Source organism: Chelonoidis abingdonii, chromosome 3, assembly GCF_003597395.2.
Source record: "Chelonoidis abingdonii isolate Lonesome George chromosome 3, CheloAbing_2.0, whole genome shotgun sequence".
Classification (NCBI taxonomy): Eukaryota; Metazoa; Chordata; order Testudines; family Testudinidae; genus Chelonoidis; species Chelonoidis abingdonii.
The window spans coordinates 192,179,857-192,199,160 of record NC_133771.1 but is presented as its reverse complement, the minus strand read 5'-3'; the positions used below and the strand labels follow the sequence as shown (position 1 = coordinate 192,199,160).

Genomic DNA, 19,304 nt, shown 5'->3' with positions numbered 1-19,304 from the left:
ATATAACAGCTCACCAGGCGCTCTTGGACCGTGAGATGGCCCTCCATGACGCTTCCATCTATGGCCTGCTGCGCCTGCACACATACCAATAACTGGTCCACCTACTTGAAGGAACACTCTCTGGTATGTTTATTAATACCAGTCTTTGCTCTTCCTGAAGCATCCTTTAGGTTTTCTTAGCAAGCTAGAGGATGTAGGTGCTTAACAAAGTCTAGAATGTGTAGTTCCTGAAGAAGGCATAAATCCTCCATTGCTGCTCACCAACTTAATGGCCCCTTAACCTCATGCCATACACAAGTATTGAATGGTGAAACCCATAAACTGGGACTGATGTACAGCCCGTCGGCAAAAGCAACGCTGCAACACAAGTCCCAATCATTGGAGTGTTCATTTATGATTATGTATCATGGCCCCCAAAGTTCCATTAAACCTCCACCAGGCCATTGTTTGATGGTGGTAAGGGGTGGCAACCAAAGTGATTCTCCGATGAGCTCCCCAGATTTCAGGTCCCCTGCCAAGAAATTAGTTCCCGGCATCTGTAAAGTGATGTCGGAGGCAACCTACCCTGGCAAAAGTCGTTAAGGCCTAGCGCAACAATCTAGGCCCTGGTGTTGCTAGAGCTACTGCTTCTGGCCACGGTAGCAAAGTCCCACGAAAGTCAGTATGTACTCGCTTCCTCTGGAGGTCTTTTTGGGAAAAGGATCCAGAATATCCACACTACCGCTGAATGGGACCTCAATTAGATGGCTGGAGAGGGCTTGAACCTGGCTTGTAGCTTCCCACTCGTTGGCACACTCGACAAGACCTGAACATAATAGCAACGTCCATTGCCCATTTCCTCCAGTGAAGGACTTCCCCAACCTGCTTTGGTTCTGTTCACCCCAGAATGGGGATGAAGCTGGGCTAAGCTTAAGAGAGCTCCCCCGGTATTTAGTTGGAACTACACACTGTTTGAGGATGCCAGTCTCCTGTGTCCACCAAGAGAGGAGTCTCCTTGTATATAAAGTCCTTGTTCTGACAACAAACCGGGATCGGTTAGAAAGCTGAGAGGCGGTGGTGTCTCTGTGCCGCCGCCGCAAGCTTTTAAGGCGCATCTCTCTGCTCGTCTGAACTGTTCCCTTGAGGCTGGAGATATCCAGTTCTCTTTAGACTTGGATTGGACTTGTCCTCTAAGCGATGTGTATATGTTGATGTGAACACAGCGGATAGTTCCCTGCAAAGGAATTTACCACAGGATGTTGGTGTGAGTCTGGGTTTCCGTGGGGTGCAGCTAGTGGATATTTCAAGCTCTGGCGAGCCGCTGGGTAGGGTTGTCTGCTGCATTATCAGGCCACTGGTGCCCTCTGGCGTTGGGTGGTAGATGGTTTGCAAGCGCTGACGTCAGTGGGCAACGGTTCTGGTGCTGGTTGGTTGCCAAGTCGAGTCGGGATAGGATGCTCTGTGGGCTGTGCAGTCGTTGCGCAGGAATCCAGTTCACCTCTCGTCTGGGTCTCTGGTAACACAGACGGTCTTGTGGCGCGCTCGAACAGGATGGGTCTGAAGCTTGCCTGCGCTGCGTGTCAACCATTCCCATCCTCTTGGCCCGCTCTCACTGGTTGGCCAAGTCTTCCCCCCAGTAGCATGGGATGGGATAATTGTCATAGACTGCAAAGTCCACATTCCTGACAGCCTTTGTACTGGACAGGCAGTTCAGCTGTAGGCAGTTTACAGATTTGACATGAAGGGGTAAATGGTCAGTTGGGCTTCTGGTTGATGAATTTGGGGTCCACTAAGGTATGTTTGGATAGCTGACACTTGTGCCGCGTGCTCTCCACGCAATAACCTTCTTTCCGCCATCTCAAAGTTCCTTCGCTCCGAGGGTATTTGAGAGCATCGGGCCTGGAATCTTTGTGTGATAGTGGTGTAAATGAACTGCACTTGGGTGGGTTCTTGGCGCAGTTGGCCTTATATATGTTCCACTCATTACATTTAAACATCGCCCAGCTGACTGTCACTGGCCCGAGGTTGCTGGAGACGGTGAGGTGGACAATAGGGTGTCTGGAGCTTTCCTTGGTTGTAGGTGAGTCTGGGTTGCCTCGCCGTGATAGGGTTTATTCTTGTTTGCCCCCGTGATATCGCTCCCTTGCTAGTACTTTCTTCTTTTCTGCCACTTCCACCCATCTGGCGCCAATTCCCCCTGCCCTGGTTACATTTTGGTTCCCATCTAGGATGTACTCTTTCTATTTCCTCAGGAAAACACCTCTAAACGACTGCTCCATTCATTAGGAGACAGCTTCCAGAGATTTAACATTTGCTCCTGATATCCAGGCATTCCAATTCTTTCCAATGTGGTAGGCATGGTCGGTAAATGACACATCTGGTTTCCACCTTAGGGCTCTGAACTGCCTACGGGCATGCTCAGTGTGTAGCCCCATTCTGATTCTGCCTTGTTTGAAAAAGTTCATAATTGTTCATGTTTCTTAGGCATTTCAGCCGCCACCTCGCTAAAGGGTCCACTGAGCGTGGCCTCAGCTCTACCATGTAGGTCTTAGAGATGTTGTACCCATGGCAGTCCTTCAAATTTCCAAGAAGCCCAGTATTCATACTGCTTGTAGGTGGGGAATTTTTGGGATGGGAAACAGTACCTGGAAGACGGTTGAGGGTGGCGGTACATCCGGCTTAACCTTGCTAATTCCAGGGCGCTGGTGGGCCACCTCTGGAGTTCCAATAGCCCTGGTGGGCAGCCTCTTGGTTGTCTCTCGCATCCAGCCTAGTCATTTCCTGTTAACTGCTTCTTGGAACTCATTTTCGCTTTTGTGCTGGCCACACACCTCTCTGCAGCCTACTGACTGGGATGTTCAACTCAGTGCTTGGTTAACGAGGCCAGGTCTACACTACGAGATTAAATCGATTTAGGTACGCAATTTCAGCTACGAGAAAGCGTAGTGAAATCGAATATCTAAATCGATTTACTCACCTGTCACCGCCACGGGATCGATCCGCGCGGCTCGCTGTGTCCAAAATCGGAAGTCCGGTCGTCTAGCTGGAGTTCGGAATCGATCTAACCAGCTCTGGGATCGAGATATCGCGTCCAGACCAGACGCGATATTCGATCCCCGAGCAATCGATTTTAAACGCGCCGATCCGGCGCGTAGTCTAGACTGGCCAGAGATTTTCTAACTAGCTATACACCGAGAAGTAGAAAGAAAAAAAACAATTCAGCTTGTAAATGCCTTTTGCGGGCTGTCTGCTGGCTCACAGCTGGAAGCCTCCTCTACCAAGATCCTTGTTAAAGAACTACACCTCTGCCTCAGGCTGCTTTCCAAGGAGCTAGAAGAGAGAGAAAAAAAAATCCTACTGGCTTTGGTTTCTAGAAATCCCAACTATGCTCACATGTCAAGGTTTTCCCCACTATTGAACTTTAGAGTACAAATGTGGGGGACCTGCATGGACCTCTAACTTAATGCTAACTTAGATCTGGAAATCGCCCAAGCCAGAATATAAGTGCTGGCACACTTCTGTTCCCAGTCACCAAACCTTCCTGGGAACCCAAGACCCAACCTCTTGGGTCAAAACAGAGAATAACCATCCCCTCCTCCCCACACCCCAGACCTCCCCCCTGGTTGCCTTGAGAGGCTTACACAGTCCAAACTCTTGGATCTAACAAAAGGAATTAACATCCTCCCTTTCCCTCACCATCCCTGGGAGTTCAGACTCAATCCTTGGATTTAAATAAGGAAAAATCAATCAGTTCTAAAAAAAAGAAAGCTTTAATTAAAAAGGAAAGGTAAAAATTATCTCGTAAAATCTGGATGAAAATGCTTTACAGGGTACTCAGATTCATATAGACTAGAGGGACTCCCGCCCCTAGCCTTAGATACAAAGTTACAGCAAACAGAGGTAAAAAATCCTTCGCAAAAACACCATTTTACAAGTTAAGAAAACAAACATAAGACTAATCCGCCTTGCCTGACTATTACTTACAATTTGAAACATGAAAGACTGATTCAGAAAGATTGGGAAAACCTGGTGTACGTCGGTCCCTCTACCCCAAGAGCGAACAACGAACAAAACAAAAGCACAAAGATTCTCTCCACCAAGATTTGAAGTACCCCTTAGTGTCTCTGGTCAGGTGTCAGCCAGGTTACTAAGCTTCTTAACCCTTCACAGGTAAAAGAGACATTAACCTTACTACTGTTGTGACATGGCCAATCTGCATTGGACATTAAAATAGCCATTAAGGCATGTCCATTTTAAACACAGTAAGAACCTATTTTAAAGAACCAAATATGGATTGACTATCATTTAGGTAGCTAAATGTGAAGATTAGGGCTCTCTATCTCAATATCCTACAAAGAGAAAGCCTGCTGAGGTTACATTAAAAGAAACCAGTAACAACTTTGAATAGCATGTTTCTGTTGGTTGCCTGTTTAGTAAATCATCAAAACAGTAACTTGGTATGATGAAGTATGGGGATAAAAGAATTTAAGAAAATCAAATTGTCATGTTAAAATCCATGATAAAGTCAAGTCCAGCTACATTTTATAATAAAAGAATACTTGAATAAAATAGGTGGAAATTCTGTCATAAATAAAAATTTGTAGTTTTGTTGTTCCCTTGCAAGGGATAAGAAGATGTTCACGTGCCTTCTTCTTGCCAAAACAACATAAATAGAATATGACTTGGTTTGTACCTTCGTAAGTTATCTAGAACCGATTCAAGCTCAGTTTACAAACCCTCCTCCTGCAGGGCAGCAAATTCAGCATAGAGTAATGTGTTCTGAAAGTTCTGATATTCCTTACAAATCCTCAGTAATTGCAGTAAAGCATGGGTGTGTAGACAATCTTATGACACCTACACCAAACCTGTTTTAAATTTCCTGAGAGCAATCATTCCTAGTATATATTTGAAGGAAACTGTATTCTTCATCAGATGTTCTATTACAGGGGTGGGCAAACTTTTTGGGCCAAGGGCCACATCTGGGTGTGCAGGGGGGTGGGGTGCCAGAGGTAGTGCAGGGTGTCGGAGGGGACGCTGTGTGCAGGGTCGGGCTCAGGGCAAGGGATTGGGGCAGAGGAGGGGTATGGGGTGTTTGAGGGGACTCAGGGAAGGGGGTTGGGGTGCAGGAGGGGTGTGGAGTGCAGGATGAGGCTCAGGGAAGGCGTGCAGGGGGGTGCAGACTGCAGCAGGGGGCTCAAGACAGGGGTTTGGGGTGCAGGATTGGTGCATGGTGCCGCAGGGGGCTCAAGGCAGGAGACTGGGGTGCAGGAGGGGTGCAAGGTGCAGGAAGGGGGCTTAGGACAGGGAGTTGGGGGGCAGGGTGCAGGAGGGATTCGGGATCCGGCCCAGCGCCACTTATCTAAAGCAGCTCAGGGATGGCAGCAGCACACACTGGGGCCAGGGCAGGCTCCCTGCCTGCCTGCCCTGGCCCCACACCACAATGCTCTGGAAAGCAGTTGGAACCATATCCTTGCACGGCCCCTGGGGGAGGGAGGCACAGGGCTCCATGTGCTGCCCTTGCCACGCCTCCAGGTACCTGCCCCGAAACTCCCATTGGCTGTGGTTCCCCATTCCCAGCCAATGGGAGCTGTGGGGGGCAGTGCCCGGAGGCAAAGGCAATGCACACAGTCCTCTGCTGCCCCCTGCCCAGGCCGCAGGAACATGGTGCCGGCCACTTCTGAGAATGGCGCGGGGGCTGCAGCACCACAGGGGGCAATCCTGCAGGCTGGATCCAAAGCCCTGATGGGCTGGATCTGGCCCATGGGCCGTAGTTTGCCCACCCCTGTTCTATTAACACTCTGGTAGATTTAGATTTAGGTGTAAATGCTGTGCTAGTGATCAGATTGTGTATAGTGGCTGTGAAAGACTGACAATTTCCTGCAATACCCTGAATGAATTTTATTGAATTAAGTTAACCTTTCTGAATTAGGGTTAATACCTTGGGGGTGCACTGTATTAAAAATGCAATTGTGTAAGTGTTATTGTGTTCTCTAGTAGGGAGGGAGGATGTCACTGTACTTCCTCCCTTATCAACCATTTGGAGCCATGGCCCTGGAGAGGTACGCATATACTAGTTCAAACTAGATTCTCTAGGGACCAAAAGACAAACTGGTTTTAAACTGTTTCATGACTTTCTTCCTGATCAAGCAAACAGATGGGACTCCTGGTCCCCAGAGGGCCCCAATCCTTAGGAAGGCTGGAAGGACTGAGCCTACTGAGGTTTCAGAATACTGGTTGCTTTTTCTGAGCTGAAAAGTGTGATGAACTGGTGAACACAAAGGAATCTCCTTGGAAGAGGCACTGAAGGATAGAAAGGTGGCTAGATTGTCGGGCTCAACGGGTAGTGATCAACAGCTCAGTGTCTAGTTGTCAGCCGGTATCAAGCGGAGTGCCCCAAGGGTCGGTCCTGGGGCCAGTTTTGTTCAACATCTTTATTAATGATCTGGGTGATGGGATGAATTGCACCCTCAGCAAGTTTGCAGATGACACTAAGCTGGAATAGAGGTAGATATGCTGGAGAGTAGGGTTAGGATAGAGAGGGATCTAGACAAATTAGAGGATTGGGCCAAAAGAAATCTGATGAGGTTTAATAAGGACAAGTGCAGAGTCCTGCACTTCAGAAGGAAGACTCCCATGCACTGCTACAGGCTGGGGACCAACTGGCTAAACAGCAGTTCTGCAGAAAAGGACCTGGGGATTACAGTGGATGAGAATCTGGATATGTCAGCAGTGTGCCCTTGTTGCCAAGAGGGCCAATGGCATATTGGGCTGTATTAGTAGGAACACTGCCAGCAGATTGAGGGAATCTATTCCCCTCTATTAAGCACAGGTGAGGCCACACCTGGAGTATTGTGTCCAGGGCCGGTTCTACTGTTTTTGCTGCCCCAAGCAGAGTGCCGAATTGCTGCCGCGGAGGCAGGGGGCAGTCCATGTGCTGTTAGGGTGGCATGTGCGTTTCCGCTGCATTGGCAATTTGCGGCTTCTGTCTTCCGGCTGAAGACAGAAGCTGCCGCCGAATTGCCACTGCTGCAGACACACGCGTGCTGCCCTATCGGCACACACTGCCCCCGCCATTCGCGTCAGCAATTCGGCGTGTTGCTTGGGTAGCAAAAACACACAGACTGCTTCCCCTTGCAGATTGCCACCCCAACCACCAGCATGGAATGCTGGTGCCTGGAGCCAGCCCTGATTGTATCTAGTTTTGGTCCCCCCACTACGAAAGGGATGTGGACAAATTGGAAAGAGTCCAGCGGAGGGCAACGAAAATGATTAGGGGGCTGGGGCACATGACTTATGAGGAGAAGCTGAAGTAACTGGGGTTATTTAATCTGCAGAAGAGAAGAGTGAGGGGGGATTTGATAGCAGTCTTCACCTACCTGAAGGGGGGTTCGAAAGAGGATGGAGTTAGGCTGTTCTCAGTGGTGGCAGATGACAGAACAAGAGGCAATGGTCTCAAGTTGTAGTGGGGGAGGTCTAGTTTGGATATTAGGAAACTATCATACTAGGAGGGTGGTGAAGCACTGGAATGGGTTACCTAGGGAGGTAGTGGAATCTCCATCCTTAGAGGTCTTTAAGGCCCAGCTTGACAAAGCCCAGTCTGGGATGATATAGTTGGGAATTGGTCCTGCTTTGAGCAGGGGATTGGACTAGATGACCTCCTGAGGTCTCTTCCAACCCTAATATTCTATGATTAAGTACTGCTCCTGTCAGAATCCATGTTCGGGTTTGAGTCAACTCTGGTAAGTTTATTAGTATGCATGTAGGCTCTTTTATAGCTATTAATATGGTTTCTCTGTAATGATTTTTACCTTAAGAATAAAGTAGGTTTGCATAGGAAGTGCTGTTTGGTAACATATCTGTAACAATTACACCTGTTAACAGCAAGTGTCCTTAGTCAACCTGTCTGTGATTGGAAACACACAGTGACACCAGAGAACTATGTGACCTGAAAATACTATGGTCAGAAGGGAGAGGGACTTGTGTCTCCACCCAAGAGAGACAACAGCTGAAGAGCTGGATGCCTGAGATTGGGTGCCTTGGCTAGACCACTGGGGAGGAAAACAGGTGCAATTGCCCTGAACTGTGACAATGGCATTTCTACCATTGAAAAGTTTTGGTATACTGAAGGAAGGGGATAGCTGGTCAATTAGTATGTGCAAGAAAATGTACAAATTCCTGATAGCACTCTAGTACTAAAACAATTATAAATCCAGCAGTGGGCTGCCTCTGCAAACTGCTTAGGAAAGAAACAAAGGGGGGTGGGGAGGGGAAGAAACTGGGACTACTCATATATAGGCAAGTCTTATCATAAGCAGGAGTTCCATTCTGCGGTTATCGCGTAATGCGAAAACTGCGTATATTGAAAACTATATCCCCAAGCCCTTTAAATCCTGCCCGCAGCTCCAGCAGCAGGGCCAGGGCGGCATTTAAAGGGCTCCTCCGGGCTCCCGCCGTGGGGAGCCCAGAGGAGCCCTTTAAATGCCGCCCCGGCCCGGCCGCCGGAGCTGCAGGCGGTATTTAAAGGGCTCCACTGAGCTTCCTACCGCCGCGGGGGGCCCGGAGGTGCCCTTTAAATGCTGGTCTGCAGCTTTGGCAGCCGGAGCTGCGGGCGGGATTTAAAGGGCTCCACCGGGCTTCCCGCCACAGTGGGGAGCCCAGAGGAAACCTTTAAATCCCGACCACAGCTTTGGCAGCCGGGCTGGGGCTGGCATTTAAAGGGCCTGGAGCTCCATGGTGGCTGGAGCCTCAGGCTCTTTAGTTTGCCCTAGGGGCTACCAGCCACCTCTGCAGCTGGAGCCTCCTGGGTGATTATAGGCCCTGGGACTCCCAGCCACAGCTGGTGCCCCAGGACCTTTAAATCTTGAGGCCACGCCTCTTCCACTTGAGGCCACGCCCCCCAGACTCCAGCCCTTCAGAGTAAAGCTGAAATTGCACATGTTAAATGCGCATAAGTTGAGACAGACCTGTACTTAGTGTTAAGCACATACTTAAATGAACCAGAGCCACATAGAAGATAGCTGAAGCCATCACGGAATTTCTAGAGTTCTGAAGAATCCCAAGATATTGACAGGGATATAGACTATCAGTTGACTTGTATGGGGCTGCTCAACCACTTAAAGTTAAGCATGTGTTTTACTGAATCAGAGTCTATGTGCACTATCAACAAAGTGAAACAGACAAGAATCCTGATGTCTAAAGTGCTCTCTGGCAAAGCTCCAGTGATCAGAATTCTAGTCAAATTAAATCTGTAGCTAGCAAACAGAATGGATCAGCAGTGGGTCACAATACAGGAAGCAAAAAAAGGGCTAGAGATGGAAGAAGGGGCAAAGGAGGCAGGTGAGAGAAGCATCACATTGAAAGGACACAGTGGAGAGAGAAAACAGAAAAGAGGACATGAGAAGACAAACAACAAAGGGTATGGACAGGGAGAGGTAAGACCACAGGTTGCTTGGATTTTATGATCTGTAACCTTTTTCATGCCCTAAATTGATATTTTAGTAGTCTGTCTATTGTTAGAAAGCAGTTTTCACAGATAAATTTCTTCTTACTTAATCTAAATGATTATGCATGTGGACAGAACTCCTCTAAATTTTTCAACACAAAGGACTTTCTTCCAACAGAATAGCTGTAGCATAATTCAGTATTTACTGGTTTGCTTAGGTAAGATTTCTAGTCTTTGTCACTGCCATCTCAGTGCAGAGTGACAAAATTTCTTCTGGGTTTGGAAAAACAAATTTAAAACATGAGTGGTTCAAATGCTATTTTATCTGAACCCCAAAATCTCAGGAGAGAAAGAGTTAGATAAATGTTTCTAGTTTTAGCTTATTGCTACTTGGAAGTCACTTAATTTGTTATTAATTTGTTATTTACTAATAAAAGGAATTATGTTAACATTCACTTTTATCTTTAAGTGGAAACTGAGCTCATTATTTGCTCTGAAAATGGATTTTTGTACTCATTTTATAAGGAGACAGTAAGAATTAGCATTGATAGTCTACATCCCTGTCATTTTGCTGTTGGTGTGTAATTTTCTTCTGAACTTAGTCGCTCTCCTCTAAGTGTTCTGTATCCTTTAACATTTAACAGATGGTAGAGGTAATGGCATCAAATAAGTATATTTTAATAGCAACTCTAATATGACTTTTCTTCCTTTTAGCAAAGGAAGCTAAATAACTTAAATTACTCCAAAATCAAAATGCATTCTAGACCACCTGCAGAAGAACAGTAAGATGGTCTTTGCAGATAGCACAGTAGGAATAGATGACCTATATAAATAAATTATGGCTTCTTAACGTTGTTTATTATTTTGAAACAATAATTTTCTGCAGAAAATTCTCTTAACTCAGTAAACTCAGAAACACAACAGACACCTGCCAGAAAGTTCATGGGCAGCAAGCAGAGCACAGGATAGATATGTATTATTCCTATACTGGACTTTCCAGAATATGAAGTGTGCTTCATAGGGCCACTACAAGGGGAACAAAGGAGGCTGAATGTTTATGTGTGTGCATTGTAATAGCCAGCAATGACTTCTATGTACAGTTCTACATATAGGTCATTCTTACTTTTATTAGAAACAGACTGCATGAGGGGCTGTTCTCAGGCAGAATATACCATAGTTTTAGCATTTGGGGGTTATTCTGTTTTGTTTTGTTTTTTCTTCATGTCAGAGTTTGGCCTTATTGAATTCTCAGGACCAGATCTGTCAAAGGGGTCACGACTTGCCCATTCATCTTTTTTTTCCTCTACAGTTTTTTAGAAAGTTTTTTGGAATTTGAGTGCTTCAGAAATTGATCATAAACTGATATAAATACTAATAGTTTCTACAGATTATTTCTGTAGAAATGGACATTAGCCATTAAAATACAGCTGCCAAAAATGCATGAAACCAGAATTGTGTCAGCAAACATACTTTGCTCTCAGGGTCCATTTGACAACTTTGAAGACTAAAAAGTATGCATACAGAGCTCTGAGAACTAGATGGGAACTTGGAGAACATGCTAAGGGGACTTGCTGGAGCAACCATATAGCAGTGACTGCAGGCATTTTGCTTGTCAGAAGCGTGTCTAGATATACATTTTACAAGTGTCAGGATGAATGACATACCTGGCTGAAGTAAAATAAAGAAAAAACAAACAAACATACTGACCAGTTACTGCAAGATAAAATTTCAGAAAATAGAAAGGGTATTGACATTGATGATAATTATATGGTTTCTAAGAAAAAAATTGTTATCCTTCTTACTGGCCTGCTGATGATTCCAATAATAATGTTAATATAGAAGGTGATTCTGAAAATGTAAATTAAGACCTGGAGGGGTATGTGACAGTTGCTTGTCCCAACAAACACCCTTAATCAAAATGGAATTGCATACCTTCCAGAAGACAAAATGGCTTCACTTTCAGAGATATTGTGTAACTATAGTGACCATTGGCCTCAACAGAAACTATGGGTGCTCAGCATCTATGCAAATCAAGGCATAAATCTATGGTTTAAAAATTAAAGGAGAGGAGTATGGCATATGGAGCTTTAATAATTGTGGCGACACTCTGTGGTTGCAGCACCTTCCAGGTGTGAAACTTTCTGAGGTGTAAAGTTTAAAAGAGTGTCAACTGGTAACAGTTGCAGTTAGAGTTGGTTGAAGACTGAATCTAAGAATGAAGTTGGTCTGAATGCAGTTTACAAAGATCATTTCACTGTGCTGAATTAGTTTGTTCTTTATTTTTTGTTCTGCACCAATTCAATTATTGTAATCAAAGTTTTAAAGGTATAATTGGTTTCCAGAGCAATAAGGTTTCAGGTGGAGGCATTTTGCCTCCATCAGGCAGAATGTCTCCAATAAAATTGTGGGAAACATATTTAGACGCAAGAAATACTATGGTCAAAATTTTCAAAAGCAGGCTCTAATTTGTAGTGGGCCTCAATTTTTGTGTGCGTACTCATCGTGCTGAGTATCCACAACTCCATAACAGTCTAACAGGGTTTTCAGGTGCTCAACCCCCATGAATATCAGACTACAGTTGTCTCAAATTGAGAACCCGAAATTAAAGTTCACTTTTTAAAATGCAGATCTTAAAAAAATATGTACTGTGTTCCCTCCATCACCAGCCTTAAACACTCCCAGATACACTGCAAAGACTGTGCTATAATCCAGCTCCTCATATCTCCTCTCAGAGAAAACAGTTGCTAACCTTTCCAAATCTTGTTCTTCGAGATGTGTTGCTCATATCCATTCCATGTTAGGTGTGCGTGCATGCAGTGTGCACTGTCACTGGAGATTTTTCCCTTAGTAGTATCCATTGGGCCACCTTCTGAAGCCATGTGCTCATGGACACTGCTGGCCATGCATCTTCTCAGTTCCTTCTTGCTATTAATTCTGACAGAGGGGTAGGAGGGTGGGTTGTGGAATGGACATGAGCAACACATCTCAAAGAACAACAGCAATGGAAAGGTTAGTAACTGTTTTTTCTTCATCAAGTGCCTGCTCATGTCCATTCTGTGTCAGGTAACTCACAAGCAGTACGGCCCATGAGGTGGGCTTGGAGTTCATGGACATGTTGACAGCAACACCACTCTTCTGAAACTGACATCATCCCAGGCCTGTTGGTTAATGGCGTAGTGAGATGTGAAGGTATGTACAGATGACCAGGTTGCGGGCCCTGTAGATATCCTGGACCTGTGTGAGGAATACTGCTGACAAAGCCTGGGCTCTTTTGGAGTGAGCAGTTAAGATGGCCAGAGGTGGGGCATTTGCCTGCTCATAGCAAGCCCGAATACAGGCAGTTATCCAGGACGAGATCGGCTGGGCTGACACATGTAGCCCTCTTATCTTTTACACTACTGCTACAAAGAGTTGCGTGGATTTGCAGAAGGGTTTAGTCTTCTCAATATAAAAGGCATGGGCATACCTAATGTTCAATGAGTGAAGCTGCCATTCCTCAGAATTCTTGTGAGGCTTCGGGAAGAATACTGGCAGGAAAATGGCCTGATTGTTATGGAATTGTGACACCACCTTTGGCAGACAGGCTGGGTGCGGGCGTAGTTTTACCTTGTTCTGAAAGAACACCACGTAAGGCAGTTCTGATGTAAGGGCCTTGATTTCAGAGACCCTTCTGGCTGAGATGATCACCACCAAGAAGGCAATCTTCCAAGAGAGAAGCAAGCAGGGGACATGATGCTAGTGACTTGAAAGGGGGACTCATGAGTCTCAACAGAACCAAGTTTAAGTCCCATGGGAGGACAGGCTTGCAGACCATCGCCTGAGGATAGAGCCTCTCCAGCCCCTTGAGAAACTGTACCCTCATCTTGTGGGAGAACACTGACCTGCTGTTCACCGGTGGGTGGAAGGCTGAGATAACTGCTAAGTGCACACTGATAGACACAAGGGCCAGGCTCTACTGCTTTAAGTGGAGCAAGTAGTCCAAGATACACTGAAGGGAAGACTGAGACAGAGAGGGGGCTCATTAAGATGTCTATGTCAAGAAGCATTGCTACTTGGCTGGGGGGAAGGATAGCTCAGTGGTTTGAGCATTGGCCTGCTAAACTCAGGGTTGTGAGTTCATATCCCTGAAGGGGCCATCTAGGGCAAAATAAGTACTTGGTCTTGCTAGTGAGGTAGGGGACTGGACTTGGATGACCTTTCAAAGTCCCTTCCAGTTCTGTGAGATAGGTATATCTCCATATATTTATTTAGGTAGGTAGCCCTGGTGGATAGCTTTCTGCTACCTAGCAAGACCTGCTGGACCTGCTCCAAGCAAGCCTGTTCCTCTGGGTTCAGCTGTGCAGTATCCATTAAATTAGGTGCAACGAGATGAGGTTTGAAGCAACCAAATGTGGTTTTGTGAAATTAGGTCTGGATGTAGTAGGAGCAAGACTTAAGATGCTACTGACAGATCTAGGGCCATATCAGACCAGTGCTGGCATGGCTATGCCAGGGCTATAAGAATAACTTTCACCTTATCCTGTTTAACTTTTAGGAAGAACTTGTGAGTCAGAGGAATTGGGGAAAGGTGTAGAATAGGAGATCTGACCATGCGAAAAACAAAGTTGGAGAAGGAGCCTGGGCTGTGCCCATGCAGTGAGCAAAACTGATGGCATTTCCTGTTCTGTGTGGTAGTGATCAGGTCCACTTGGGGAAGCCCCCACCTTTGTAATATGAGCCTGGCAACCTCTTGGTGAAGGGACCACTCATGGTGAGAGGAAAAGGATCTGCTGAAGTGATCCACTATTACATTTCAGATGTGACACCTCAAGATAAATGGAGTGCTTTGTGCAGAAGTTCCATAGATGGATGACCTCCTGACACAGGGCCAAAGATAGAGCCTCCTCCCTGCTTGTTGATATAGAACATGGCCACAGTATTCTCTGTCAGGACTTGCACCACCTGACCTGAGAGCTGGGGAAGTAACACTTGGCGAGCTACACGTACTGCCCTGAGCTCCCTGACATTTACGTTCAGGGACTTCTTCTTGGGCCCTGAGGCCCCAAGTCCTGAAATTGTTGAGGTGGGCTCCCCACCCCAGTTCTAATACATCCAAGATTAAAGCTACTGATGGTTGAGGGATAACAAAGGGCACCCCCATCATTACCAATCTTGGGTCCTTCCACCATTCCAGGGAGGTGAAGACTAGGGGAGAAACCACAGAATCTAAATGTTGTCTGCTCAAGGAATATACTGATGTTAACCACATCTGGAGGGGCCAGAAGTGCAGTCTTGCATGTTGAACCATGTTAGTACAAGCCACCATGTGCCCCAGTAGCTTGAGGCAAACCCAAGCTGTCATAATTGGGTGGACTATGACATTGAATATCAGATCCAACATGGTCTGGAATCAGGCCTCTGGCAGGAAGGCCCTGTCTTGGGTTGAGTTGAGCAGTGCCCCAATAAATTCTATTCCCTGAGCCAGGCTAAGAGTTGATTTCCATTCGTTTATCAGCAAGGCTAGCACTTGGAAGGTGGCTTGGACTGTGCTAATGCTGTTTTGAACTTGAGCCTATGACTGACCTTTGATCAGCCATCATCAAGGTATGGGTAGATGTCTCACCGTCTGAGGAAGCCTGCTAGTACCACCATACACTTCATGATAATCCTGGGGGCCGCTGATAGGCCAAAGGGAAGAGCGCTGAATCAGTAGTGGTGCTGACCCACAACAAACTTGAGAAATCTTCTGTGGCCACAGAAAATAGAAATGTGAAAGTATCCATCCTTTAAGTCAGGGGCAGCATACCAGTCTCTGGGATCCAGGGAGGTATCTGCTGAGGCCACGCCAGTCCAGAATGGGCTGGAGGCCGCCTTTGGGATTAGGAAATATCGGGCGTAAAACCCCTTTCCTCTCAAGTCTTGTGGAACCTCCTCCACAGCCCCCAATTGTAGGAGGTATTGCACCTTCTGAACAACGAGTTGCTCATGAGAATGGTCCCTGAAGAGGCATGGAAAGGGGGTTGTGGGAGGGAGGGGATAACAACTGAAGGGTACAGCCAATTGTCACTGAACTTAGAACCCTACGGTCCAATGTATGACTATGCTGGGTTGAAGTGGGACAGACTGTCCAAAAATAAAAGGGGAGATGGATCTGAAGTGGTGAAGATATAGCACCGTCTGGCATACCTTTAAAAGGCCTACTTGAACCCTCCAGAGTACCTCTGAGATCCCAACAGGGAGATTGAGATAGACAGGAGTGGTTGGTGCTGATTATAACCTCTCCCTTTTCTTCTGTGGGCTCTTGTCTTAGAGACACCTGGAAACAAGTAGGTTGCTGGGGCCCAAAGTGCTTCCTGGAAACTGATGGAGCATAAAGGCCTAAGAATCATAGGGTGGCCCTTCAGTCCTTCAGGCTGTGAAGTCTCATGACTGTCTGCTCTGAGAATAGAGAGGAGCTCTTGAAGGAGAGGTCCTGGATGGACTGGTGGACCTCATGAGGAAGTCTCAAGGACTGGAGCCAAGAATGCCTCATGGTGACAATAGAGGCCACTATCCAGCTGCCAAGTCAGCTGCATCCAGAGCTGCCTGGAGAGAGGTCCTGGCCATATTCTTTTCCTCTTCCAAGAGGGCAGTGAACTCCTGCCTTGAATCTTGGGGCAGGGAGTCTTTAAATTTAGCCAGGGAGTCCCACAGATTATAATCCTATCTCGCCAGCAAAGCTTGCTGGTTAGAGATACGTAGTTGAAAGCTACCTGTCAAATAAACCTTTCTTCCGAAAAGGTCCAGTTTCTTCACCTCTTTTTGTTTAGGGGTAGCGCTCAACTGGCCCTGCCTGTCCCTCTCGTTTACTGCAGACACAACCAGGGACACTGGGGGGGCAGCGGGAGGGGCAAGTACAAGTATTCACACCCACTCGCTGGCACATAATACTTCTTCTCTGCCCAATTTGAGGTGAGGAGCAAAGAAGGAGGAGTTTGCCACAGGGCCTTGACCAGCCCCATCACAGTCTCATTGATGGGTAAGGCCACCTTGGATAGAGCTGCTGCAGCTAGGATATTACTAAGGCTGTGTGATGTCTCTTTAAGATCCTCAATTTCCAGACCCAGATTTGCAGCAGTCCACTTCAAAAGGTCCCAGTGGGCCCTGAAATCATTCTGTGGAAGAGGACACCTGGTCCCACGACAGCCTCATCTGGAGAGGGTAAGCAGGAGGCTTGCACCAGAGGATGGGCTCCCTCTTCTTCCTCAGCCCCAATGAAATGCACTGGAGCCAGCTCCTGAACATCGGTACTAGGGTCAGGTCCAGTGCTGACTGAGAAGGAGTGAATGCCTGACTCTTGGAAACCACTGAGTAGGAGCAATGGGAGGGAGGACCTGGTGCCGGGGGAAAACCCCAGGGTTCCAGTAAGACCACTGCAATGGCCAGTGACCTGCTTGGTGCTGGAGGAGCACTTCGCACTCACACCCAAGTGCTCAGCACCAAATTGTAGTGGCTCTGCTCTGGTCTGAGGGCAGCTTCCATGAGGATAGCCTTCAGCCTAATGTCTGTCCTTTTTAGTGTGGGATTTAAAGTTCCGACAGATCTGGCAATTGTCCTTCAGATGAGTTTCCCCCAAGCACTTCAAGCAGCTGGAGTGTGGGTCACTCACAAGCATAGGTTTGCCACAGGATGCACAAGGTTTGAAGCCTGGGGATTGAGGCATGCCTGGTCCATGGTGCAAAGGAGTCTCTCAACGACAGGAGCTAATTATGTACATTAATTCTAATTTCAAAAACTACATACACTAAACTACGATAACTAAGAATGAAGTGTTTGAGTCCAAAAAACACTGGGAAGAAAATCTTGCTGAAGCAAGAAGGGTCATTCTAGCAACATTCATGGGTGGTAAGAAGGAACTGAAAGTGTGCATAGCCAGTAGTGCCCCTTATACCAGCACACGAGTGCACAGCTCCAGCAGGCACTAGACCTGGCCCAACAGACACCACTAAGGGAAAAATCTCCGGTAATGGTACGCAGGGTGGGCACATACCTAACATGGAATAGAAATGAACCAGCACTCACAGAAAAATATTGAATATTAAGAATCATAATGACTGGCTTCCCCTCTCTTCCCCCCTCTTGTGCTCAGAAAGCACGAGTAACCTCATTCTCACACTTTTGTGATGAGTGTACCTTTGTAGATCATGTTCTGAACTTCCACAGCATGGAAAAAAGATGACAAAACACCCTTCTATTTTTACTATGGAATATGAGAACTGCTCAAAGATATTAAAAAACATTGTCAAATAAAATAATTGTTTAAAATCTGTATATATCTGGTCTAGTAAAATTCACAAGGCATTATGCACAGGCATTAAAACTTTCTATTGTATTAAAATGTAACATCCATTATCCAAATATACCAAAATCCACTGACAAATAATCGTATTACCTTTGTATCCTTGTTCAGTCTCCCTGAGATCAATTTTAGTTATTGGCTTGAAATCGATGTCCCATAACCGAATACAACCATCTCTCCCACCAGTGGCAAAACCTTCATCACAAGCATACATACTAAAAATTCCAGCCTGTTAATCAATAGTATAATAGTTTTGAAAGTTGATAACAATTTAAACATAAAAACAAATCCAAGTGTGTTTGAGTATACTCTTGTTAAAGGCCAAACTGTTAAGAACTGTTAGATAATACTGTTTAAAAGACAAGATGCTCTCCATTCAGAAAACAAACCAAACACATAGGTGACAGTTTATTTCAAGTGCCCTCTTACCAATCCATTGATTGTGAATTATAATGGAACTTTTGTATAAATGTCATACACATAGCGTACATATGTGACTATAAATTAAATTTAATGAATGTTGTTTCAAAAGAGTATTAAGTAAATGATGGGACGCTTACAATAAATTGTCACCCAGAATAAACAAAAACAAGCAAACAATTGACACAAATATTCTTACAAGTGAAGAGATGGCTCAGACAATGTTTCATGAATTCAGTTCAGACATCATTTGGAATCTGATATAAACTGTTGGTACAAAAAGTATCTACTGTAGTTTGAACTGTTTTTTCACTTTTAAAAAAGGCAAAATTTATGGATTACCATGTTGTTCTATAGTGAAATATTTTTACAGTACTTGTTAGAATGCTTACTAATGTATCACCACCATGTCTCTAGTGTAATATCTTTTATTGGACCAACTTCTGTTGGTGAGACAGACAAGCTTTCAAACTTACATAGAGGTCTTCATGAGGTTTGGGAAACTTAAATCAGAGTGTCACAACTAAGTACAAGATGGAACAGGTTGTTTAGCATAAGTAGTTAACACATATTTCAAGGGATCATTCAAGATGAAGTGGCCATTAGTAGGTTATAGATTATTGTAATAAGCCATAAATCCAGTGTCTCTATTTAGTCCATGATTTTTAGTGTCTAGCGAAGTTATGAATTTAAGCTTCCAGACTCATCTTTTGAAAGTGTTATGCAGGTTTCCTTTGAGGATGAGGACTGATAGGTCAAATATAAAGCGATTGCTTTGTGAAAAGTGTTCACCCACGAGTGAAACGATGTTTTTATCTTTTATCATTTTTCTGTGCAAGTTCACCCACATAGTCGTTATTGGAGTATTTAGTGCACTAAATGAGGTACATCACATGTTGTAATAGGCATGTGTAGAGCCCATGAACTTGAAAGGTGTGTTGTGGGATTTATTTTTTTATCATTGTAGTAGTGGAAGATATATCTGCAAGTTTTGCATCTGTTGTTCTGGCAGGGTCTGGTGCCACTTTGGCCTGGTCTACACTACGCGTTTAAACCAATTTTAGCAGCGTTAAACCGATTTAACGCCGCACCCGTCCACACTACGAGGCCCTTTATATCGATATAAAGGGCTCTTTACATCGGTTT

The 19,304-nt window shown here is 45.6% G+C and overlaps 1 protein-coding gene across 2 annotated transcripts in view; it reads right to left on the bottom strand.

The window, feature by feature from the left end:
- The window catches only part of EML6 (EMAP like 6), a 360,575-nt gene that overhangs the window by 225,896 nt on the left and 115,375 nt on the right, over positions 1–19,304 (bottom strand). For both annotated transcript variants that reach the window (XM_075064408.1, XM_075064409.1), the window contains exon 7: positions 17,832–17,967. In XM_075064408.1, the coding sequence (XP_074920509.1) occupies positions 17,832–17,967 (136 nt within the window). The remainder of the gene's footprint in view (positions 1–17,831; positions 17,968–19,304) is intronic.